The following is a 27,015-nucleotide window of genomic DNA, read 5'->3' as shown; positions in this document are numbered from 1 at the left end:
CTGTATCTCTGTGTGTGTGTTTGTCTATATGTGTCTGTATCTCTGTGTGTGTGTTTGTCTATATGTGTCTGTATCTGTGTGTGAGTGTTTGTCTATATGTGTCTGTATCTCTGTGTGTGTGTGTGTTTGTCTATATGTGTCTGTATCTCTGTGTGTGTGTGTGTTTGTCTATATGTGTCTGTATCTCTGTGTGTGTGTTTGTCTATATGTGTCTGTATCTGTGTGTGTGTGTTTGTCTATATGTGTCTGTACCTCTGTGTGTGTGTTTGTCTATATGTGTCTGTATCTCTGTGTGTGTGTTTGTCTATATGTGTCTGTATCTGTGTGTGTGTGTTTGTCTATATGTGTCTGTATCTCCGTGTGTGTGTGTTTGTCTATATGTGTCTGTATCTCTATGTGTGTGTGTTTGTCTATATGTGTCTGTATCTGTGTGTGTGTGTTTGTCTATATGTGTCTGTATCTCTATGTGTGTGTGCATCCCACTGGGCACAGAATTCAGTTCAACGTCTAGTTTTGATTTACATTTCTTTGAGTTGTCAACTAACGTGAACTCAACATGAAATCAACAAAAAAAATCCCCATGTCATTGGATTTAGGTTAAAAGTTGGTTGAAAAAAATACTTAATACCCTTACGTTACTGACTTTTTACAAATCCAATGAGTTTTCAACGTTAATTCAATGTCATCACGTATTTATTTTTTGTTGAAATGATGTGGAAACAACGTTGATTCAACCAGTTTTTGTGCAGTGGGATGTGTGTGTGTGTGTCCAGTCCAATCCAGGTCACCCGTGGGACATCTCGGCCTTGCTGAGAGCGATGGCCAGCTCTAAGTCCTCTTGCTCCTGCTGCCGGAGTCTCTTCAGCCGCTCCCGCTCCGCTCGCTCACTCTCTCGCTTCGCCCATTCCAGTTGCTGAGCCTCATTTCCAAACTACAGAGAGAAGAGGAGAGAGGCATTTGACATACAAATGATTCATCCCTCACACCATATAGAAAACACATACATTAGGAGGTGTTTTGACAGATTATTGCATTTTAGTGAACCTTACACTGTATATAAAGGGTAAACTTCCATGTTTGCCTGGCTACAGTAAGAGGATATACATGACTAGAGTTTTCATAGTCACCATCTACTCTGCTCAAGATTATAACTATACAACGTATACACACATTATAACACACTTCAGCACACACACAAAATATACACACTACTACACACACACACTAATTGACTTATCCCTATCCTTACTTTAATATTCAATTCAAGTGTGTTCTGCTGTTGGAGGAAAGGTGCTTCTTATAGTTAAACCTAAGTGGTTGTGCTCAGAGCCTACAGTACGAGACCAAAACACAAAACAAGCCACTATTCAATTTGACCGCATGTTCAAACAATCTTACCTTAACCTTTTCTGGTCCTGCGAAAGAAAAATGAATGATAAAACACCAAAGAAATAATTCACCAATCGCGCATCACCATCCAATTTTACACCGAGCACACTTCGAAACACCACAAGATACAACTATGACAAAGCAACATGGAGGACTTTTCAGTTTGGTCCCAAGTGAAAATGAACAAACAACTAAAAGCATATTTGAGATAACATGCAAAAGTGACATGCAGGGAGAAAATGGAAAGGAAGAAAGTGACATTTTCCTAATCTATTAAAGTGATAGTATGAGATCTAGCCTGTGTAAGGATCACAGCAAAGTAGAGCTAGGAACTCTCCCATGCATACCAAAACACACATATCAGGAGACACTGCTTTACCAACCTTAGATCTGATTCAGATGTTAGACTCAAATGAATGCCTTCAATTCTGACTCACCAAAATAAATATGGAACATTGTGGCGTTTAATAGATACATTACATTTGTTTCAAATTATTCATCATTCAATTCAGGAGCCAAGTTAATATACGATTATATATTATTATTATATTATTATATGATATGGTATTTTCTAGATAATATCTTTATTGTGGAACACCATGCCTCTTAGTTTCAATAAAATCCAGGCAGCTGATTCTGTTCAAATTGTTTTGGTTACTTTGGGAGTAGTTTGGCACAAGTCAAAGATGGTAAAGCAGGATCTATGCTACCAATGTCATGCAGCAGACCAACACTAACCAGACTGAGCAAACTAAGCCTCAAGAAAAGACAAACTGATACTGCATCGACACACTAGTAGGACACACATCACTGATACACACCATAGACATGCTGGGTAAGAACTCAGGACTGAGAGCTGAGTAGTGATACTGCTGCTTCCCATGTCAACAGATCCCACAGCCAGACCAGTGACCTGGAGCTGTCAGTCACTAAACCACACCGGATTGGCTTCCCTCTCTGGCCTAGCTTGGCATAGAGCACACACTGACTGACTGACTGACTGACTTACTGACTGAATGACTTAATAAGGGACTGATGACACACTGACTGACTGACTGACTAACTTACTGACTGACTTACTGACTGAATTACTTAATAAGTGACTGACTGACTGACTGACTGACTCACTGACTGAATGACTTAATAAGTGACTGACTGACTGACTGACTGACTGACTGACTGACTGGCTGACTGAGTGACTGATTGACTGACTGACTGCTGATGATTGGAGCTGAGATGGTAAGGGTCAATATTCAAATATGAGTATGCTGGATTATGGCTTCACTGAGTACATTTACATGCACACTAATCATTTTAGATTAAGCAGATCATGGTAGTAGGCCGAGTATGGTAATAGTCATGTAAACACTTTACTTTGCTTATCTTAATCGGCGTGAAGTCAAAAACGAAGTAAGCATACGCCAATTATAACACCTGGTGTTCTGAGCAATCTGTTGAATCGGCGCTCCGGCTGTATATTTGATCTGCCAGCACCGGTAGTGCAAGCCTCCCTCTTATCGGCGAGTGAGTTCAAAAAACTGAACGTATGCATCTAGATAATATCTTTATTGTGGAACACCATGCCTCTTTAGTTTCAATAAAATCCAGGCAGCTAGCAAATTGTTTTGGCCAAATGTATGTGGACACCACTTCAAATGAGTGGATTTGGCTATTTCAGCCACACTGGTTGTTGACAGGTGTATAAAATCCAACAGACAGCCATGCAATCTCCATAGACAAACATTGGCAGTAGAATGGCCTTACTGTAGAGCTCAGTGACTTTCAATGTGGAACCGTCATAGGATGCCACCTTTCCAACAAGTCAGTTTGTCAAATTTATGCCCTGCTAGAGTTGACCCGGTCAACTGTAAGTGCTGTTATTGTGAAGTGGAAATGTTTAGGAGCAAAAACAGCTCAGGCGCGAAGTGGTAGGCCACACACAAGCTCACAGAACGAGACTGCTGAGTGCTGAAGTGCGTAAAAATAATCTGTCCTCGGTTGCAACACTCTCCACCGAGTTCCAAACATTCTCTGGAAGCAACATCAGCACAAGAACTCTTAGTCAGGAGCTTAATGAAATGGTTTTCCATGGCCAAGCAGCCGCACACAAGCCTAAGATCATAATGCGCAATGCCAAGCTTCGGCTGGAGTGGTGTAAAGCTCCCCGCCATTGGACTCTGGAGCAGTGGAAACGCGTGCTCTGGAGTGATGAATCACGCTTCACCATCTGGAATTCCGAAGGACGAACCTACCTGCCCCAATGCATAGTGCCAACTGTAAAGTTTGGTGGAGGAGGTTCAGGCTCCTTAGTTCCAATGAAGGGAAATCTTAACGCAACAGTATACTATTACAATCTAGATGATTCTGTGCTTCCAACTTTGTGGAAACAGTTTGAGGAAGGCCCTTTCCTGTTTCAGCATGACAATGCACCCGTGCAGAAAGCAAGGTCCATACAGAAATGGTGTGGAAGAACTTGACTGGCCTGTACAGAGCCCTGACCTCAACCCCATCAAACACCTTTGGGATGAATTGGAACGCCAACTGCGAGCCAGGCCTGATCGCCCAACATCAGTGCCTGACCTCACTAATGCTCTTGTGGCTGAACAGAAGAAAGTCCCCACAGCAATGTTCCAACATCTAGTGGAAAACCTTCCCAGAAGAGTGGAGGCTGTTATAGCAGCAAAGGGGGGACCAACTCCATATTAATGCCCATGATTTTAGAATGAGATGTTTGACGAGCAGGTGTCCACATACTTTTGTCCATGTAGTGTCATTTTCACATACAAACTTTATATGTCCGAACTTAGAATCAAATAGGCTTTGCAAAAATAACATGGTCACTGTGGTAAAACATTTATTGTGATTGCCTATTATCTGTATTTATTTAAGTCCCATCAGGAAGCCTGATTTCAGATATGTCCATGGAAACAGGATTATTAGGGAAATCGTTCTTCTTGCAAAGTATGCAAACGTTTTAAAGTATAATATTAATATGACTATCCACAATAATGGTATTATTGTGTGAATGTAACTGTACTCACAGACAGCCCAGGCCATAGCACCACACTGGCTGGATTATTCAACACTGATTTTAAGGCAACCACTGGCTGGTTGAATAATAATTCACACTCTGCCAGAATCCACTTATTGGACTGCCAGAGAGGATTGCCAAAGATATAATACTTTTCAATTGCGCTTGTTTAAGCCCTCAAACTCAACTCTGAACCTCAAAGCAAGTTCAACTGCGTTTCCTTTCATTGTTCCCCTCTAATCAGGGTGTAATTAATTATCAGGTAGAACAGAAAACCAGCAGGCTCCGGACCTCATAGGACAAGAGTTGAATACCCCTGCGCTATAGCATGCTAACTAGCAGCAAACCACAGGAAAAATATATTTCTATTTGTTTAAATGTTCCGATCGCAGCGTACACATCAAACCACAAAAATGGCTGACACCCTTGCCTGCACAAGTACTGGGGATCACTTCTGCAATGCAGCTTCTGTGCTTTACTGCACAACATCAAATGCATTGTAGGTGGTGTGCAACCAACTACAATGCATGTGTTGAGAGAAATCCCCCCCAGAACCAGAACACAGTATAGACAAGTGAGTGTCTTCTTCAACAGGAAACAGCTAGTGTCATCATCTAAGATGTGAGGTAGGGTTGGAACATACGCTCAGATAATCAGTGATCATGAACAGTAGTTATTGCTAGGGATTATGCCATAGGTCTGAACAGTTAGCCTGTTACATGGTGGTTAATATGCCTGGCTCTGGTCTTTGTGTGGAGTGATGGTAGGTTATTCACAGAGATGTCTGCACAGTGAAGGGAGGCCAGGATGAGATGCAGCAGAAAGGTCTAGATAGACAGGCTGAGCCTTGTCGTCTGCTCTGCTCTAGATCCTTCAGTGAAACGTTGTGGGAGCTAGAAGTAGTGAGGTAGTGGCTAGGTATATAAAGACTGGTCTGGACAGAAAGAGAGTATCACTGAGCTCAACTTACAGAACTGAAGTCTGCAAAACCCAAGGAAGAGTCTTTAGAGGCTTTACTTGAGGCAGAAGGAGCAAAAGGGTCTTTGCCACTAAAGGGGTCTCCGACCACCTTTTTACTCTGAAATGGGTCGATGGCGTCACTGCCGAACGGCTGGAAGGGGTCGCAGGGCTTGGCCAAGTCGCCCGCTCCTCCAGGCAAGTTGACAGGGCTGCTTTTACCTGAAGACATTGAGACAGTAAGGACACAGTCATTTCCCCAACAGATATGGTGTACTCCCATTTGAACTATAAATGTTACACTGATGTCTCAAAGATTAAATATGTGGTTAAGGGGACAACTTGAGGTATTAAGTGATGGTTTGATAACTTTTACCACAGAAATGTGAAGTTTTTCCTTATCACTGTCTGCACCAAAACCACACGCAGCTCAACTTAAACAAGATAGAGAGAGCAGACAAACAATGCCCCGCCACCATCGCGTACACACAAAATTGTAATGAAACAATATGCCAGCATGGTATGAATTAAACACATTCAATTAGATGGGCCATACAGTATATTGCAAAAACCCAGTATCAAAATACACGCGAGAGCAATTTCCTCTTTTATGCTGGGTTTTATGGCGAGCAGATGGGTAGAGTTTCTGCCCACATAACCAACAGAGGATTCAGTTCACAAGTTCATCAGATCGCTCCTCAGTGTGTGATGCCATGCCAAGGCCCTAGGGACGGCAGTGTTTTCTGACTACACTTTAAAAAAAGATTCCAAAAGGATTATTTGGCTGTCCCCAAAGGAGAACCCTTTTGGGTTCCATGTAGAACCCTCTGTGGAAAGGGTTTTATATGTAACCCAAAAGGGCTCTACCTGGAACCAAAAGGGTTCTACCTGGAACCAATAAGGGTTCTCCTTTGGGGACAGCCAAATAACCCTTAGGTTCTAGAAAGCCAGTTTTTTTCTAAAAGTGTAGGGAAAATAAATATTCCTTGTAATGTCAGGAAAAACTCCTGGCCTTATTTATGCCAACGTATTGTATTCTCATACCTTTATTTCCACATATAAATATATAAATCATTTCACAAAGAACTGAAACTACTCTAAAATAGGCTCATGTTAACATGGGAGTAATGTTTCTCTGTAGGCCAACCTCGGCTGGCAGTCAGTGGGCCGTGGGAACACAGCGCTGGTGGTTGTTGCTTATGAAGGTGTTGACCACATTTCCAATCGAACTGTTATTTATACCCAGCTTGTCAAGGTTAGCAGTTCACAGCCCCACTGAACAGCCAGGCAATCAGTTTCTCTTTCGGGAAATGGAACATATTCTTTACCACATACCATCAGCTCCACCCTGTTCCAAAATACCAGCACATCATTAGTGCTACCTATCAATGTAATGCACAAGGCACACCTCAGAACCCCACAAACAAAGGTTCTGACATAAATCACATGTCCTATTCATGACCGACTGACTGTATCTCGTAAAAATCTAAAGTATTGCTATGTAATGACTTCAGAAACCACCTAGAAACATTAAGATATTGGCATCAAACTATCACACTATGCTAGTGACCTTTCACTTATCTACTGTATGTTGCAAATTCTTCTCTACCCATATCATTTCGTTTCCATGGTTCTATAAAACCAGGTGTGAAAGATGTTTATTGGCCAGGGCACAGAGTGTGACCCGAGTCGGGCAAGAGGTCGCCAAAAAGCCACACTGCTCACCCGAGTGTGCACACACACGTGCCTGCACACACACACACACACACACACACACACACACACACACACACACACACACACACACACACACACACACACACACACACACACACACACACACAGAGTGGAAAGAGAGGAAGTGGGGAAGGGTGGGGTTGAGAACATTGTTGTTCTTACTCATCATCTCCTGTGAGACCTGATGCTCTGTGTTCTCCCTGCAGCTTGGCATCAAATAATAATGTCAAGTAAGGATTCTAAAGATAGGGGATGTTTAGCTACAATTCATTTCTTTATTTTAATTTAATTTCATGCTTGTAATTCAGCACATAAACCACTCACATGCATCTAAGTTGCAACTACTTTGTAATGATGTATACCTAGGCTACACTGCAATTACATTGCATGTTGAATACATGGTGTTACCATGAGGTGGGACCACTTTAATAATAGTAAGTGGTGAAACCCTGAATACCATGGTCCATTCAACTTCCTTTGGGAGGCTTAAATGGTGAAATAACACTGTTACTAACTAACGTTCTGGGTAAAAATGCATATTAGGCATTGGTACTAAGTTGAGCAGAGCTACTGCATAGTCAACTGGACTCATCTCCTTGCAAAACTGATCAGTTTATCAATCTTCAAAAGGAGAATGAGATGATCAACTCTTCTTATCTGTTCTCATGAAGAGCCTTTCATGTTTTCTAAGCTGCATTGACCATCGCTGTTTGATCTATGACTTCTGACTAGCATACTCTACTCTACTCATGCGGAGGTAAGAGAGGAGGTGACACCAGCTGAGTGTTACCTACGGGCACAGACGTCAATTCAACATCTATTCCACGTTGGTTCAACGTAATTTCGTTGAAATGACATGGAAACAACGTCGATTCAACTAGCGTGTGCCTAGTGGGTATTCAGGGCCCTTACAACTCCTTCTAGTCAACTAGGCTCTAACAGTCAGAAGATTTGTGATGAGCCACGCCATTCATCCTCACAACCTTCTTCTGAGTATGTCACTAGAAGATCCAAGCAAAAGAGGGCAACACTTGCAATGAGATGAGAAAGACCATTAAGGGGAAATGGCCAAGGGATACTAAGCCATCACAATTCTATAACACAGAACCAAGATCAAATTGACCTATATTGCAAAATATACAGTTAATCAAGGTACAAGGTGTTAAGTAGTATTATTCATAGTGAAACCTAGAAGGTAGGCACTACCCATCATTGGTTAACGCACTACCCGTCCTTGGTTAACCCACAACCTCACCCTCCTCTAGTTTCTTTTTCTTCTCTTTCCCTCTCTCTGTTTCTCATTCTCTATCTGCCCCTTCATCTCTCTCTCTCTCCTACACCTCCATTCCATCTCTATTCTCCCACGTATTTCCTCCCTCTATTTCTCCCTGTTTCCCCTCGGGCCTCACTCACCACTGGGAGGTTTGGGTCTGGGGGGAACACTCATCTTGGGCGGCAGAGCTGGGCCGTCCTGATTCCTACTGAAGGGGTCCTCTACAAACCCCGACTGGAAGGAGAGAGAGACAGAAGAGAAGAGATGAGAAGAGAGAGAGAGAAAGGGAGAGAGAGAGAGAGAGAGAGGGAGAGAGAGCGAGAGGGAGAGAAAGAGAGGGAGAGAGAGAGGGAGAGCGAGGGAGAGAGAGAGCGAGGGAGAGAGAGAGCGAGGGAGAGAGAGAGGGAGAAAGGGAGAGAATATATGAGTCTTCAGATGCCAAAGCTGAAGCTAATAGCATTAACTTCCATAAGTTCCAAATCATATCAAGACTGATGTGCAGTGAAGGTGTTAAATCAGGAAGTTAGAAAAAATACCTCTGGATAGGAATTGTGCAGTCTAATGATTAAATAAATAAAATGTAAAAGTTCATAGTCTTTAGTAGAAATACCTGCTGGTATTCTGGGAAACCTCCTCTTCCTTCCATTGGGTCTCTGACCTTTGACATTTGGCTGAAGTCTGCAAACCCACTGTTACTGATACTGCCAAATGAGCTGGTACTGCCTCCAAAAGCAGTGCTGCTTCCAAAGGGGTCCAGAGTACCAAAGAGATCTGAGCAAATATCAACATGAGATGTTCAAGAAACGTTAGTCCAGGGTTTAGGTTACACAGCACAAATACACAAATATTCAAAGTATTCGAAAGGGTGCTCTTCGAAACATAATCAAAATGGGAACCCTGGCACTCTCCCAGAAGCTTGGCTGTGGGTAAAACCCGCACATTCAGACAAACAAAAAAGTGTATTGGGTCCGCACTCAAAAAGACGTTGCATAAAGCTAACTTTATTATTCAATTTTTTTAAAACAAGACTGATATGAGTTGTGCTTCCAGTGTCATTGCTCAAAGGTTGGCACACTGGTGCATCTATGTTTCACTGTTTCACCCCTGAGTGTGTAGAAACCCTGTGTCGTTTCAGTTAAGAGTGACAAAATGAGCTGGCGAAAAGATTTGAATATCAAGTATCCAACGTGACACCTTTTCACTTTTCATAAGTTCAATAGGCAAACTAACATGAAAACCTGACCCTACAAATATCCAACTGCCACAGCCTGCCCTGTGTTCTAGCACGGCGATGTATTGCAGTACTGCATGGTGTAATGTGTTTATATGGACTACAGCAATTTCCTAGGGAAAATAAAAAGAGGACTTTCTCGCGCAACGCTAGAGAAGTGAAGGGGTTGCTTGAGAATGGGACCTACACACTTGCACAGTTACAGATGGCCCTGTCCAAGGTCTCTCTAGGGCTATTTCAGATGCCACGAGCCATCCTCTGGGCCCTAGCCACAATGCAGCTCTTGTTTTCACAGGGACTCTTTCAAGTGGTTCATGTGCTGCTAAGAATGGGAACCTTAGGAAAATATCACATCAAACAAGAACCTCAACTGTTTCCCTCTTAAAACCATTAGGGTCAACATTTTACCCATCTTATCCATACAAATTCTATTTGAGGTAATGTGTTATTTTACACTGATATTTGTTAACCACCAGCACCCAAACACAGACTGAGACCTACCCTGTGTTCAAAAACTTGAAGGGGCCAAAAAGGGTTGGAGGGTTTAAACGGATGTCAAAGATGGGAACTATTTTCAGTGCCTCTCGTCACCTGCTCTGCGGGTTAAGACAGCTCACAACGCCAAAGGCCTATGGGCTTATACACAGACAACAGTAGACTGGGCCAAAAAGGTGTGGGTGCTCTTGTGCAACTCACCAGAAAATGAATCACCTTTATTCACCAAATACATTTGCAAGTAAAGAAATGTGACTTTCCACATCACTAGTGTATATCTCTCTATCTCTGAATACAGAAGGCAGACTTATACATGACAGAGAAAGAGATGGGGAGAGGGGGAGAGGGGTAGCCAAAAAACGACTTGGGGTGAGGAGAAATAGGAGAAATAGGAGAAAGAGATTTGAGCATGTACCTGGTCCTGGGCCTCTGGTGGGTTTTGGGCTAATGGATAAGAAAGGGTCTGCGCTGCTTGTAAAATGACTTGTCTGCAAGAACAAGCAGAAAGAAACAGTTACATACATACACTGAGTATACCAAACATTAGGAACATTAGGAAGCTTTGATCCCTTATCTATTTTAGTTTGCTAAATCTACTTCAATCAGTGTAGATGAAGGGGAGGAGACAGGTTAAAGAAGGATTTTTAAGCCTTGAGACAATTAAGACATTGATTGTGTATGTGTGCCTTTCAGAGGGTGAATGAGCAAGACAAAATATGTAAGTGCCTTGGAATGGGGCATGGTAGTAGGTGCCCGGCGCACCGGTTTGTGTCAAGAACTGCAACGCTGCTGGGTTTTTCACGCTCAACAGTTTCCCGTGTGTATCAAGAATGGTCCAACACACAAAGGACATCCAGCCAACTTGGCACATCTGTGGGAAGCATTGGAGTCAACATGGGCCAGCATCCCTGTTGAATGCTTTCGACACCTTGTAGAGTCCATGCCCCGACTAGTTGAGGCTGTTCTAAGGGGAAAAGGGGGAGTGCAACTCAATATTAGGAAAGTTTTCTTAATGTTTTGTATACTCAGTCTATACACCCATATATAAAATATACTCAGTGTGGTTAGAAGGTGCCATGATGGCTTCTCTGTACCTTGGTGGGGAGGGTGGCACTTTTACTGAAAGGGTCGGTGGTGCTGAAGGGGTCTGCCTTGATGGTGGTCTTCTTGAAGAAGTCTTCTGACGAGGCCTTGAAGGGGTCCGTCTCTTGGAAGGGGTCCCCCCCAAAGGGGTCTGGGTGGAGAGAGAGATCTAGGAGAGCAGACTGTGGATCAGACATGACCTTTCCTTCACACAGGCCAGCCTGACTGGTCTGTATACCTCACACAGCGACGCTATATGAATCAGGTGTACTGTGTAGTCTAAAGCATATAGTGGCTGAGATAATGTCTCATTTGGTTAACATTTTCAGTAAGACTCATTTAACCACGTTCAGGCACTATGTTCTATGTATATTGTTTAAATCAGTTCAAAATGATGTGTGTTCAACTCTCATTGACTTTACTATAGTCAACATTGAGAATGTAGCCATTCTCCATTACGCAAGACAAACACAACAAGTGTCCACAGATATTTGGCAATCACCATTTAGATAACATTCAATATCCAGCAAATATTTTCTTTGGAATCTATCTTATAATTACAGTTAGGAGTAAACGAGGTGAGTGCTGCAATGAAAACATCAGCGTTTTTTTTCACTCATCGTGAAGATAAGGGAACAGAAAGTCCACAATATTACAAAGAGAGAAGTGTGACGGTGAAAGCCTGTTTCACAGTTCCATAGTTTCATTAACATAACAAGAGGATGGCATTGTATGTCCATCAAACGAGGCTGCTGAGGGGAGGACGGCTCATTATAATGTCTGGAACGGAGCTCATGGAATGGTATCAAACACCTGGAAACCATGTGTTTGATGTATTTGATACCATTCCACCTATGCTGCTCCAGTCATTACCACGAGCCCGTCCTCCCCAATTAAGGTGCCACCAAACTCCTGTGATGTCCATGTATAATTAAACTCATGTATGGCTCTTTCGTGTTGTGAATAAATAAATACCTGCAGCAGGTGGTAGTGATGACTGCTTTGCAAAAGGGTCATTTTGGAAGGGGTCACCTATAGGAGAAGAATCAAGTGGGGGGGAATCAGAGGCTATGCCACAGAGGACAAAAGCTAAAACGCTGGAATTGGTCATCTAAACCCAGAGGAATCAAAAACAAATTATAGAGCACACTTAAGGCAAACAAAGGCAGAACTGCAAAAACAAAGTCTTAGACGAGCTGCAGAGGAGTCCACATTGCTTCTGGTGAAACTACCAATAATGTCAGGGAGAGGGAGGATGGGAGCACTGTGGAAACATTTGAGTGAGGAGGAGAGGGATCTCTAGCAGGACTGTCTGAGGAAAGGAGAGGACAGAGGGATGAGGGGAGAGATGAGTCAGATGGAGAGAAGTAATCGTAGAGGTCGTTGAAAGAGAGCGAGAGAGAAAAGAGAGAGAAAAGAGACAAGAGAGAGGAAAAAGAGAGAGGGACAGGAAAGAGAGAGAGGGACAGGAAAGAGAGATATGGAGAGGAGATGGAGGGAGAGGTAAGAGGGGGGGAGAGGAAAGAGAGAGAGGGAGAGAAAAGAGAGAGAGGGAGAGGAAAGAGAGAAAGGGGAAAGAGAGAGAGAGACAGGAAAGAGAGAGGGAGAGGAAAGAAAGAGGGACAGGAAAGAGAGAGGGAGAGGAAAGAAAGAGGGACAGGAAAGAGAGAAAGGAGGAGGAAAGAGAGAGAGGGAGAGGAAAGAGAGAGAGGGAGAGAAAAGAGAGAGACGGTGAGGAAAGAGAGATATGGAGAGGAGATGGAGGGAGAGGTAAGAGGGGGGGAGAGGAAAGAGAGAGAGGGAGAGAAAAGAGAGAGAGGGAGAGGAAAGAGAGAAAGGGGAAAGAGAGAGAGAGACAGGAAAGAGAGAGAGAGAGGAAAGAAAGAGGGACAGGAAAGAGAGAAAGGAGGAGGAAAGAGAGAGAGGGAGAGGAAAGAGAGAGAGGGAGAGGAAAGAGAGAGACGGTGAGGAAAGAGAGAGGGACACTAAAAGAGAGAGAGGGAGAGGAAAGAGAGAGGGGGAGGAAAGAGAGAGAGGGAGAGGAAAGAGAGAAAGGGGAAAGAGAGAGAGAGACAGGAAAGAGAGAGGGAGAGGAAAGAAAGAGGGACAGGAAAGAGAGAAAGGAGGAGGAAAGAGAGAGAGGGAGAGGAAAGAGAGAGAGGGAGAGGAAAGAGAGAGACGGTGAGGAAAGAGAGAGGGACACTAAAAGAGAGAGAGGGAGAGGAAAGAGAGAGGGACACTAAAAGAGAGAGACGGTGAGGAAAGAGAGAGGGACACTAAAAGAGAGAGAGGGAGAGGAAAGAGAGAGGGGGAGGAAAGAGAGAGAGGGAGAGGAAAGAGAGAATCAGCACCTTTGAATGGGTCTGTCTTGAAGGGGTCTTCGGAGTGAAAGGGGTCTGTGTGCATCTCCTGAGGGACGCTATTGAACCCAGATGTATTCACCTTGAACGGGTCCTCCTGAGAAGGGGAGAAAAATAGGGATTTTGATGTCTGTCTGTCTGTCTGTCTGGCTCTGGAGAGCTTTGGTTTATTTACACTTAAAATGCTGCCACCATCTCCAACCATTTTCCCCTCAGACAGGCATTAAGGAGAAAAACCAAGTCACATCGACTCCATTGTTTATTCAGTCGACCGCTAAGTCTCGCCAAGCTGCCAAACACGACGGCCATCAAATTAAATACTTCACATTTCAATAACGGTCCACTCACGTTCAAGTGAAGGAATTTGAGTTCAACAACACTAACAGAGACCTCGGAGAGAGAGGAATGTGTGCCTTTAGAGAAGCCCCACTATGACTGCCTGGTTCCAGACCAGACCAGAGAGCCCCCTGAGCTTGAGTTTCACTTTAATAACACACAGGCAATTTTCATTCTCCTGCAATTTGTCCATTCGGTGTCTGCTGCGCCCCACTGCACTCAGCTGGTCCCAATGAAAAAGCCTCCGAGTCGGTAGGAAACACAGGTCTATTAGGGCCCACATTCTTGAGGGTGTCGGGTTTCTCTAGAAAACCTGCCTTCACGGGCCAGACGAGCCCTGGCTATGAAAACGCTAACTTGTTATGTTTCATTAGCAGGACTTCTCATTTCAATAAGAAGTCTGACCATGATCCCTGTATTCACTCCGCCATGACAATCAACGCTTCCCAGAATTAGGACCAAGAATAAGAGCTAAGTGTCCGAGCCCTTTCAGAATGCACAGGTAATAAAGCTTAAAATGGAATAACAGAGGGCTGCCAGGTAAAATAACTGTGCGAGAGTATTTAAGGCAAAATAATGACATTATGCGGAAAGCAAATAAAATATAACCAAACTATGGGATTAATCCATTTAAGATTGTGGAGTCGCTCGTTTGAATGGAACATTTCTGATGCTAAATCATGGAAGTGATACCTCCTTTCTCTGCAGGTGAAGGTTTTGCATATTCCCATCATCGTCTCTTTATCTGCAGCTTTCTGCAGCTGTTCAAAGTGGTGACAAGCAGATTAATTTCACACCCAGGCCAGCAGGTTTCAATGACTCATCATATTACCATGATCTGAAATGAACTACAACATTACACTAGGGCTGCAATCCATTGTTCAAGTCCAAATGTACCAGCTGTGTTCAGTAGAGTAGAATGAGAGCCTTTTGTAGGTTTAACCAGTTCTCCACTAGACACCAACCATTCAACCTCAATTTACCTCTCATATATATTACTTCTACAGGCTTGCACTTAGGTACTACTACTATAGGTTTACAAATAGAGCCAGATGACGTGGCCAGGAAAGAAACTCTGGGCCGTAGTAATAAGGCCTGAATTCAACCTCCTGTCCTTTTAAACAGTGTGGTGTCCTCACCATGGCGCCGAAGTCTCCGTTCTCGCGGTCGGGGAATCCCTCGCTCATGTCAGCCAGGTTGGTCATGCTGCCTCTGTGGGTCCCATTCAAGGTGCTGTTGTACTGCTCAATGCTCTTATTCATCTCCTGCTGGCTGTCCTGGATCTGAGACAGCTTACTGCGAGCCTGGAGGAACAGCACAGCACATACACAGTAGGTTAATGTAGGGTTTCTTTCAACACAGAGAATGTCATGGTTGTTAGGGTAACAACACAGTCCTATGTGAATACAGGATGCTGTGGTCCATGTGCAGGGCTGGCTCTAGGCTTTTTGGGGTCCTAAGTGAGATTTGGTTGGGCCCCCCACCCAATCTCGTATGTAAAACATTTTAATGGCCCCCCTGTTGACCGTGGAGAAAACATTTAAAAGTTTTAAAGTTAATTTCCTGCAATTTTACACATTTTGCCATAAGGCAAAGAGAAAATGTTGCCCTTTTAAAGCAGGTTTTCTGAAATTCTACACATTTTGCCATGACTTTTGCCATGGTAAAATGATATCTAAGTGAGAGTAGCTAAGAAAATCCATGGGGGCCACCTGGTGGTCAGGGCCCCTGGGCATGTGCCCTTCACGTCTGGTCGGTAATTCGGACATGATTACTACAAGTTTTGATCATTGGCTAGACTAACTTACCAATCAAAACAAATTTAGTGTGTGACTGTCATTGACTGACATAACAAAAGGAAAACTGCTGATGCACAACCAAATTTCAAAACTTCACCTTGTGTATTCTACTATTAGAATAGACTAGTGGCCGAGGGCCCTAAGAGAACACTTATGTCACTTATGCTTGGAGCCAGCCATGTCCAAGTGTTTGTACATAAGGTTGTGATTACTTTTTCCATTTTATTTCAATATGTCCTTGAGAGACTAAACCAAAAAGAGCCAACACAACAAAAATAATCATAAAGTGGCTACAGCTGAGTACTGGTATTCCCCTTGGCTCCTCACAGATGGTGGGCTGAGAATACAACATAAACTATGGTGGTGTAATCTCAATATAATTCAAATTTACTGAGAGAAGAGTGACGAATTCTGATATTAGAGTCAATATGATTTGGTCCTGAAGAGTATGGAAGTGCTGCCATTTGTTCATAATGAGAGTAGAGAACGGATCATCTTTCACTTATTTCGGTGCAATGGCAAGGACGTCCTCACCTATAAAAGACAACACAGCCATCTATGGCTCAGCATCCTTTCTAGGGTGATACGAGAGATGTGAGATCTGAGGCGTGGGCTGTGGCACGTGGAAGTCATGTCACATATGATGATTCAGATGATGCAGAAAGCAGAGGTAAAACAGTTGGTTCTATAACTGAAACTGCCACACCCAAACCTGGCAGAGGACTGAGGACCAGCTGATATCTCCAAATCAATTCAAGAGGGGTTGACGACGATGACATGCACTTTACAATATAATAACGGAATATATTACATTTCTCTCTAAAACAACTTCCCTAGAACATCACTGAAAATGAAGTATGCCTTAAATGTCCAGTCTGTGCAGAATATCTTTCAGAGAAATGAGAGGATAGAACTCAAGGGGGAATGAACCAAGCCCAAATTGAATCTGGTTGTTTCCACCATTCATGACACAGTCTCCCCCTGGTGGTCACATTAGAAAGTGTCTTGCAACAGGTCCTCTCACATCGCAGACACATCAGCCTGGTTCACACCACAGGACAAAACAGAGCCAAGCCATGCTGAGCTGAATTGCCTGGTTATGCATCCACCATAGATAGCTGTGCTGAAACCATGCAAGGAAAGGATAGTGCGACAATGAAATATCAGAGCCAGCATGGTTTGGGTTAGCCCTACTGTGTGAATCAGGTAAGGTTGTGGTCCTTGTCCTTAGCCCAATCCCCAACAGGACATCACTGTGTCTGGGACCTCTGCATATCTGGCTGGGAACATTCCTGTTCCTTCTCCTCTCTCACTACCTGGCCCCAGTGGTTCTCTCTCACCTGGTTGATCTCGTCCTGGGTAGCTTTGAGGGACCTGATGATGGTCTCCAGCTGGAACTTGCCGGCAGTCAGGCTCTGTTCCATCTGGCTCTCCTCCAACTGCAGCCGGTTCAGGTCTGCTTTAGCCCGGCTCAGTTCCTCCTCCTGGCTCTGCAGGTCTGTCTCCTGGGAGTGGATCTGGTTCTGCAGAGATGAGATCTGGGGTAGAGAAAGAGATTGAGAGCAACAGACAGAGAGGGAGAAAGAGAAAGTGGACAATGTAAGCTTTGTCCACCAATGTAAGGATGGAAGGTCTGTCTACCAGATTGATAGTGAAAAGTAGCTATGGATATGTTTCATATTGATTCCATGGCTACTACATGACCCCTCCATCCCTCTCACCATTTGGGACTCCTCGTTGCACTGGATCCTGACGTCGTTGAGCATGTCCTCCAGCTTGGCCTTCTGCTGGTCCATCTCCTCCAGCCGCTCCTGGGCATCCTGCTTCTGGGCCTCCAGCTCCTGCAGACTGCACGTCTCTCTGTCCAGGTCGTTCTGCATCTCCTGATGGACAGATGGGGGGAAAGAAGAGGATATTGGTTTGGGGGAAGATCCATTTCATCATTGAAATAGGGTGTTTTTGGAAAAACTGTACATTCCTGATTCATCACAATTCTTCGATTTGGAGAACCACCATATCACATTTAAATATATATACTGTACATATGTGAAAACCCCTGAGTCCCCTTTTAATAAAAAATGGTATGCCTGCTCACCTGCACCTCTGAGGACTTGTGTCTGATGGCCTCCTCAGCATCTCTGATGTCCTGCTCCAGGTTGAATTTCTCCCTGAGAGAGGGAGACAAACACACACAACCATCAACCGACAGTGCCACAGGCTAGAACCAGACAGTCTCCCCCTCCTCCTTCCTTCTCTCCTACTCCTCCCTCTCCTCCTTCCTTCCCTCCTCCTCCCTCTCCTCCCCCTTCCTTCCTCCTCCTCCTCCCCCTCTTTTCCTTCCCTCCTCCCCCTCCTCCATCCTTCCCTCCTCCCTCTCCTCCTCCTCCCTTCCCTCCTCCTCCTCCCTCTCCTCCTTCCTTCCTTCTCTCCTCCCTCTCCTCCCCCTCCTCCTTCCTTCCCTCCTCCCCCTCCTCCACACCTCCCCCTCGTTTCCATCCCTCCTCCTCCTCCACACAAAACAACAAAAGAAAAAGGACAGACTGTGACAGCAAAGAGAGGGTTACCTGAGAGCATTCCAGTGCGTAAAAGCAAGATTGCTGACGCAGCATGAAGAGTATGTGGTGAAAACAAAAAATTGATAAAATACACACAGTAAAGGAAGGTTGGGGGGGGTGAGAGGAGATGAGGTGGGATGAGCGGAGATGAGGTGGGATGAGAGGGGATGAGGGAAGGACTCATCCACCAGCTGTGACCTGTCTTCTCCTTTGAAGTGTGCATTTTATGCCCTGAGTTCTAGTGTGTAGATAGCATAACGATATATTAAAACACAAAACAGTATACAGATGTTGAATCTTAATTCGAGTCAGTTTGCTGCAGCAGGAAAATAATCCTTTAGCAACAGGAAATTATTATTATAATTAATGGACTTATTATTTTATTTTTTTATATTTTATAAACAATACAAAACATACACATACAAACGACAACATCATACAAACATCAACAACATCCGACCTGCCCAGACCCACTAGCACACACCCCCATCTTCAGCGCCGCATCACTTTCTACCACATGGCGTCACACTGCTCCCCGTTGCCCATGAACTTTCCATTTTTAGATAATAAAGCAATTGACCTTTCCATTGCATTAATGACGAAGGATTGGTTGATTTCCAGTTTTTAAGTATATGTTTTTTTAAGATGACAATGAATGGAATTTTGTAGGTGGTTCTGCAGGGGTTGATACATTTTCGTAAGGGACATTTCAAAGTGGAAATGTCAAACTTCAGAAACCTTTACAAACCTCAAATAAACTACTAAGTTTAATATTTCTTGCATTGAAGGAAAGTTCTCCTGCAACAGGGTGATCAAATTAAGATCCTACATCTGTAGTTGCTACTTTTATTGCGTTTAGGTTAAACTACTGCTGTAAAACCGCAATGTCTAACTAAATCAAGTCAGAGCTATGTTGAGTGATGATGGATGAAAAAGGAAATGAAGAGAGGATCTCATCCAGGGTGACATAAGCTGGATATGACATAACAAAGCAAAAAACATCTGAAAAAACGACATCCCTAAAGACTTTGTGTCATAGTGTGTTTTTAAGGTACAGAATTCTGGATCATTGTCAGTGGCACAAATGTTGCGTGATGAGAAATAAATTACAATTTGAGATCACTTTGAAAGAAAATAACCCCTTTGATATCTCCACAGTGTTGTGAATTACCTCTGCAGCTGAGCGATCTCTTGACTGATGTCATCAAGCTCCTTGATTCCAGTGAACTCTGACCCTGACCCAACAGAACTGGAGCTGTCCTGTGGATGGACAGAATGAGAAAAAGAAGAAGAGAAAGAGAAGAAGAGAAAGAAAGTTAGCCCTATTCTTAGATGACCTGAGAGCCAGAATGCCACGACATCAAACCATCCAGACCAAACCAGAGGGTAGATAGAGAGAGAGATCAAAGGGAAGGAAGCATCACAGAGGGACGGGCAACGGGACGAGTGCAAAAATGTCTGAGGGGAGCCGGTCACCATCGCCATGGTTAGGAAACTCAGGAGGTCAAGTCACACCACCGTTCACAGTCACTGAGTTCTCACAAATGCTTTTCATCATTGGGTTTCTGTCTCGTGAGCCATCGAAAGCATTTGTCGAGTTTTACCAGTTACCTACCCAGAACTTGAACATTATTTGCTGATACAGAGATATAACCCAGAAATCGGCATTCAGCAGCATTTAGGTTAGGGTAAAGAAGAAAAGAGTGTGCGGTAAGCTCCTTGTAGGGTCTAAGCACCAGACTAGAGCAGGATTGCAGCAGTCTACACACAGATCACAGCAGTCTACACACACAAAGCACATCACAATTCCGAACCACGATTCCGAACCATTGCGATTCCGAACCATATAAATATAATTTCACACCAAATCAATCAATGAATAGTTATTGTCCATCAAGAGGATACTCTCTCCACAGCTCAATGATGTAGTTACATAACACGCCCTGGCTGCCAAAACAAGTCTTTCTTATCAGAGGATCAAAGTCCCTCCGTCCACTCTTTTAAACCAAGCACCTGGAAGCAGGGCCATGGAAAATGATAACACATTTTCAAAAATCAAAATATGGGAGGACGTCACTCACCCGCCTCATCTCAGACAGAGCAGCCATCTCAGAGCTCACAGGGGTCACATACCCAGACATACTCTGTGGATAGAGACAAGGGTTGAAGACTTCCTACTGAACACAAGAATGACACATTGAGTGTCAATCCCAGAAATGAATACAGGATTAGATATTTTTTTTAACTGTGTTATATGTCTAAAAGTGTATAAACATAAAGAAAGAAAGTTGCACACTGTATATGCCCCAACAATTGCATGGGTAAACCTAATAACCTTTTTCTCAAAGTGGAAATACAAGTACTTTAAGCATGTCTCTGCACCAAAATAGGTTGTTTTCAATAAAACGTCACAATAAGGTGTAGAGCAGTGGTCACCAACCGGTCGATCGTGACTGGTGGATCTCCTAGTCGATCACCAAACATTTCTGTTAAAAACCCAATAATAAAGCCTTACGTTCCTATTTTTTGTATTTGTTTGGTGCTGTTGGCGGTAGGTGCACTTGATTCAGCAGCCCTAGTTCTGGGGAGGCACAGTGTTCTCATTATGAACCATTTCATGTGTCTGAAGGTAGAACTCCGCCTACCTGGCAGGCCTAGTGAGCAAATCAAGTGCACCTATTTGTATTTTGTATATGTATTTATTATGGATCCCCATTGGCAGCAGCTACTCTTCCTGGGGTCCAGCAAAATTAAGGCAGTTTATACAATTTTAAAAACATTACAATACATTCACAGGTTTCACAACACACTGTGTGCCCTCAGGCCCCTACTCCACCACTACCACATACTTATAGTACTAAATCCATGTGCATGTATAGTGCCTACGGCTGGCCAATCATATAGCTCAAACCACCGTGTCTGCAGTTTCCTCGCGCCATACACTTTAAAAAGAAGCCTCAAACACACAGCAAAGTTGATCATGTGAGATTTAAAAACTTTTAAAACCATGACTTGAGAGAGACTCAATGAATACAGCAAATAGCTGCTGTTTTTATGGGTAAGTTCATGTTTAAGTTGTTATTCTGCACAGTCAACACTTTGTTCAACACTTTTATGAGCAATAAAATGTGCATTCTCCACTCAAGCTACAACCAGCACTGCAGCTTGCTCACAGCTGCTCCCTCCCCTCAGACTGGCCATCAGATGCAGGCCATCAGTCCAGTAAAATAAATAAGCTAATTATTATGCTCACTCAGCTGTGCCTCACAAGTAATACAACAAATTATAAATTACCAGTGTGATCATATACCTACAATGTTGAAATATAATTTCAAAATGGTCTGAGAAGAACAACATTGGCAGGGCAATTCAAATGTAGACAATATACAGTGATAATATATTGGGCCAAAGCCTACTGCACAAACTTCATTGCTACAAAACTGTTTTTAATTGGTTAATGTTGCATAGGCTTAAGTTTTTGAAGTCCTGTTTAAAAACAAATCTGAGCGGTAGATCTCAGCTTGCATTTTGCCTCAGAAAGTGATCTTGACACTGGTGTAGAGCGTTCGATTTGCCTACTGGGGAACAAGGAGACACACAGCTCCGCTCAAACCACTGACAACTGCGTGCCGTTTTCAAGGGACTGTTAAATACATGTGAACTATTTGGTTGTAATATCATCAGCTCTTGAAGAACATGTTTACTGATCACGATAAGCAGGCAGGTACTTGCTGTATAACTCTGATGACATAGCTAAATGTGCGCAATTGCTTTGCATGGAATAATCTGAAACTTGTAGTTCTGACTATGCTCAATAGGTGATTTATTTAAACAAAATAGTTATAACATTTATTTAACAATCCCTTAAAAACGGTATGTAGTTGTCAATGGTTTTAGCGAAGCTGGGGGTCTCCTTGCCCCCCAACAGCCAAATCTAATGTACTGTGACGCTTTATTGAAAACAACCTATAGAAAGCGTGTGTATGTGTGTGTGGTGCATGAATGCGTACATGGGAGGGAGTGGTACACACTGGAACGGGAGTGCCCCTCTCTGAAGGAGGGATCATGTCAGGGGTCAGGGCCTGAGGAGGGTCCATGCCTTTGCTGACTTTCTGCTGGATGAAGTGCATGGCCAGAGCAAACTGCTCCCGCGTCAGTTTCCCCATCTGCCTGGTGTCTGCCAGGGCCCTGGACACACAATAATAACAACATGAGTAATACAGTCAACTTCAGTCCGGTAATCAGGTGGCATCAGCCATCAGTCAGTCTCTCCTACCATATATGTGCCAGTAGGTTCTGGGGCAGCCCTGAGTGCATGAAGATGTCCTTGACTTCCATTCCGCTGACAAAGCCATCCAGATCCAAGTCTGTCTTCAGGAAGATTTCATCAAAGCGTCCTCTGTCTGTCACCGGGACCACCCAGTTCACTGAGTGCTGGCATGGAGAGGAGATTACACGCATTATCACACACACATCTCACGTCTCACATGTTAAATGTTTTTGTGTGTATGTGTGTGTGTGTGTGTGTGTGTATGTGTGTATGTGTGTGTGTATGTGTGTGTGTGTGTGTGTGTGTGTGTGTGTGTGTGTGTGTGTGTGTGTGTGTGTGTGTGTGTGTGTGTGTGTGTGTGTATATGTGTGTATGTGTGTGTGTGTATGTGTGTGTGTGTGTGTGTGTGTGTGCTTACCTGTGCAGATTTGAGTGTGTGTTTGGGGGAGAGGCTGCCGGCACTGTTGAGGGAGTTCATGCTGCCGTGGGAAGGGGTGGAGCGCAGGCTGTCCTTGGGGGGCGGGGGGCTGGCGGGCAGCACAGGCACGGTGCCACCAGGGAGGGAGCCAACCAGAGACTTCTTCCTCTTGTTAGGAGGGATGAGAGAGGAGGGGAGAACAGAGGGGACCGGCTCCTTCTCCAGGGCCCGATAGACCAGGTGCATGGCCTGGAGAACAGAGGGGAAAGAACAAAGATGACTGAAGTTATTACTAGTCATTACAAATGCTATTACAAGTAAGCCTTATTACCAATGTTATTAGACAGTTATTATGTTTTACTATTGTGTCAGTTATAATCTTATACACATGTGAAGGTGAGCTGTGAAATATTTGTTTATTCAGATCTAGTCATTCCACAATTTACTGGAGTACACCTTACCACAGCAAACTCATCTCGATCCAGATGTCCATCTTTATCAATGTCACTAAGATCCCAGACCTTTCCTAACACGTCCAGAGGTAGTTTTGAGTTGATTAGAACTGGTTTTACTTTGTCACCAGAGAGCAGTCCACTGACTGGTGCAAGACTTTCAAATATCCCATCGAATTTACCCTTTTCTTCGGGCTGGAATAGAAAATGAACAAAAAGAACAATGAGCGATTGATAAACAAAGGTAAACTCATTGTTGATGATTCTCTGAATTCTGTTCAGTGTTTTGGATGATAAAATTAAAAAAAGTCTAAGATACAAAACAAAAATATTTCTGTATCAACCAAACATATGGTCCTGGGGTGTTTCAACATGACTCACCCTCACAGCCCAGTGGGGTTCACTAGAGACGGATGATGTGCTGAGCGATGGGCTGCTTGTGTCCTTCTATAACAAAACAATTTAAAAAACGCTTACTTTACAATCTCCCAACCAAACGTATTAACATATAGAGTTTGAGAAAATAAACGCATCATAAAACTATCATGAAACGTGTGTAGTTAGGAATGTACTAGGTAGGATTGTACTAGTTAGGATTGTACTAGTTAGGATTGTACTAGTTAGGATTGTACTAGTTAGGATTGTACTAGGTAGGATTGTACTAGGTAGATTTGTACTTGGTAGGATTTTACTTGTTAGGATTGTACTAGTTAGGATTGTACTAGTTAGGATTGTACTCACAAATTTTGGGGGAGGGATAGTGAGGTTCAGACTAGTGAGGCTGACGTCTTGTTCACTCTGTGCACAGGCCACCAACCGCAGAGCTACATAGAACCCCTATTAGACAAGACAGGACAACAGCATTGTTTATGGGAACCATACAAATACCAGCTCAATTGCCCTCAAGGGCCACAGAATCAAAGGCATCGCACAAAGAGAGGAAATGATTAGTTCTCTACCTGTTTGTCCAAGAACCCTTTCCCATCTGGGTCTGCCAAATCCCAGATCTGAGGGGAGACAAACACAAACAAGATGATTAACTAAGGAAACATCAATTAAAGCATCAATGTGCAACAATCATTATGGAATGTGTACAAAGTCAAGTAAATAACAATCAATGTGCATAAAAGTCCCAGATAACCAGCTGAATGTGATGGTGAGATAGAATAGGCTAAGACTCAAAGCAGAGTATGACATAAACAGACCAAGGTAACAAGTAAAACAAAAGATGGGTACAAACGGTACATCAAATATAGCTGAAACAAGTACACACCCTAAAGGTTCTGATAAATAGAAAGGAAAGACATTGATCCAATCAGACCAGGCAATGACGTAAGATGTGGTCATCTTTTCCAGTTATATTCCTCTGGGAGTACTGAAGCATGCCTGTGTGTAGGTGCTCGTATTACTCCTTAATGACAGAGACACTCTAATAAACATAACTTCCTGCTGGTTGCTTTCAGAACAGTTTATCCGTCTACAGTGTCCAAGACTGTTCCCTTGAGTCTGCCACTCTGCCCAAGGCTTCAGAGGCCGGCAGCGCTACACAGTACCAGTGCTACCCACCTTTCCCAAGGTGACATCAGGAAGGCCAGATTTCTTCAGGAACAACGCAGCTTCCGTGGGCCCTACTCTCCCCGTGTTTCCTGGGTCCACCTTACAACAAGCACACAGCAAACCAAATTATTAAATGTTTCTATCCACACCTCCACTCTATACTGTTGAATGTGTTTAGTGTGAAATGGAATTATCCCCAATCTATGTAGATAATATGATTATGTGATAACCAAACTTAAAAATGTATTTTACCTGTCTATAAAAGTTCTCGTACACAGGGTTCCCACTTGACAGCTGATTGGGGAAAGGTTTTTCAGATTACTCATAGCATTTCAAATAGCTGCTGGAAACCATTGTCTTACGTCAAATAGTGTGACACACCCCACCAAACTACTACTGACATCTGGACCCATCCTTTAAAAAGCCACTTAAGGGTCTATCACAAACAATAGCTAGAGAGGGATTTCCTGTCCCATGACATCAAATATGAATGTCCTCTAATAGGCCATAGCCAAGTTGTTGAGTACCCTTTGTGAGCTCTTTAAACTTAAAGCATTGTGTAAATTCTAAGATGGCAAAAGGGGTTATAAATCCATGTTCTCCAATAACACTAAAAGCCAATCTTTGTCATGTTTTAATGGAATAACTAGAAGCATCATGTAGCCTAGCTAATGTGACTGACACAAAACTGGTCCTCTCTGCAATCTTACTTAAAATGCAAAGTAGCCAGCATCGACATAAGCGCACAAGCTGGTCAGTCATCATTCATTACATTTAGTAGGTAGCTGCAGGCATTACGGTATCACTACTCACTTCATAGCTATCACAGTGTAGCAGTGTATTAATATGTATATATTAATACACTGTTATTACAGTAACTGTTCGTGTTATTACAATGTTATAATAGTCAAATTGTGTAGCTTGCTAGCTAGTATTGTTTAGCTGGCAAGCTAGCTAAGCTTACCTAGCTAACTGTATATAGCTAGCCTTCTAGCTCGCTATAGCTAACTAACGTTGAAATATGTTGGTATGTTTTGGTTGCATACCTTTTGCTCCTCTGTCTTGTATCTAAATCTAAATATTTATGAAACATATCTCAAAATATCTTTCCTCAAATGAGCATTAACTTTAGCTAGCTTGTTCATTTTTCAAGCAAGCTAACGGTAGCTAGCCCACTAGCCAGGCTAGCTAACTAGCTTTCTAACGGTACTCTCTTCAAGCTTACTGTCATGGCCTTGTCCCATCCATCAAGCAAGCTAAATACCTTCGGTATTTGTCTTCTTTCTTATACAAATTGGATAAAGAGCACACCACTAAAAACTGCAGGTCATCAGCATGCACAACAGCTAGACTGAAAGTCCACTGCATAATATTGAATACATTCGTGTAACATTACCTGGGTGAGAGATGTGAGAGCTGCCATCTTCCCTGTTGCTGCGGGAACGCACACACCCTCCAGCTCGTAGACAACACCACCTCCTAGTGGACAAGCTTGTGCATGGCACTTATGATTGAAATGATTGGTCTTTCAAACGTGTGGAAATTGTCATATTGTTTCAAGCAGTAATGTAAAGTACTTAAGTATAAAAACTTTAAAGTACCACTTAAGTAGTTTTTTATGGTATCTGTACTTTAGTGTACTATTTTTATTTTTGACAACTTTTACATTTACTTCACTACATTCCTAAAGAAATAAATGTACTTTTTAATTTATTTTCCCTGACAGCCAAAAGTACTCTTCACATTTTGAATGCTTAGCAGGACAAAAAAAAGTGTCTAATTTACGCACTTATCAAGAGAACATCGCTGGTCATCCTTACTACCTCTGATCTGGCAGACTCACTAAACACACATGCTTTGATTTTAAATTCTGAGTGTTGGAGTGTGCCCTGGCTTTCCATACATTAAAAAAAACAAGAAAATGTTGCTGTCTGGTTTGCCCTCCAATAAGGAATTTGAAAGATTTATACTTTTACTTTTTAGCAATTATATTATATGCTTTTGATACTTAGTATTCAGACCCGTTGACTTTTTCCACATTTTGTTCCGTTACAACCTTATACTAAAAATCT

At 43.1% G+C, this 27,015-nt stretch overlaps 1 protein-coding gene across 5 annotated transcripts; it reads right to left on the bottom strand.

Annotated features, from left to right (window-relative positions):
• Positions 1-671: 671 nt before the first annotated feature.
• On the bottom strand, positions 672-26,384 carry LOC115151744 (epidermal growth factor receptor substrate 15-like 1). 5 transcript variants are annotated; one of them, XM_029695942.1, is made up of 25 exons: positions 26,340-26,384; positions 25,196-25,237; positions 24,953-25,042; positions 24,346-24,393; positions 24,128-24,223; positions 23,768-23,833; positions 23,396-23,581; positions 22,935-23,183; positions 22,523-22,680; positions 22,257-22,434; positions 20,328-20,390; positions 19,418-19,506; positions 17,787-17,859; positions 17,413-17,574; positions 17,032-17,229; positions 15,032-15,196; positions 13,548-13,653; positions 12,172-12,228; positions 11,208-11,365; positions 10,529-10,601; positions 8,998-9,158; positions 8,528-8,621; positions 5,391-5,599; positions 1,399-1,415; positions 672-931 (listed from the first exon to the last, which is right to left on the bottom strand). In XM_029695942.1, exons 1-25 carry the CDS (start codon positions 26,364-26,366, stop codon positions 862-864), a joined length of 2,835 nt encoding a protein of 944 aa, XP_029551802.1. In that variant the 5' UTR covers positions 26,367-26,384; the 3' UTR covers positions 672-861. The 5 variants fall into 5 exon arrangements, with proteins under 5 accessions (XP_029551802.1, XP_029551801.1, XP_029551799.1 ...); XM_029695941.1 differs by having other exon boundaries at positions 5,438-5,599; XM_029695939.1 differs by lacking the exon at positions 1,399-1,415.
• Between the last annotated feature and the right edge of the window lie 631 nt (positions 26,385-27,015).

The sequence above is a fragment of the Salmo trutta genome, chromosome 17 (assembly GCF_901001165.1).
Source record: "Salmo trutta chromosome 17, fSalTru1.1, whole genome shotgun sequence".
NCBI lineage: Eukaryota > Metazoa > Chordata > Actinopteri > Salmoniformes > Salmonidae > Salmo > Salmo trutta.
Note: the sequence above shows the minus strand (reverse complement) of the source record. Positions and strands in the feature narration are given on the sequence as shown.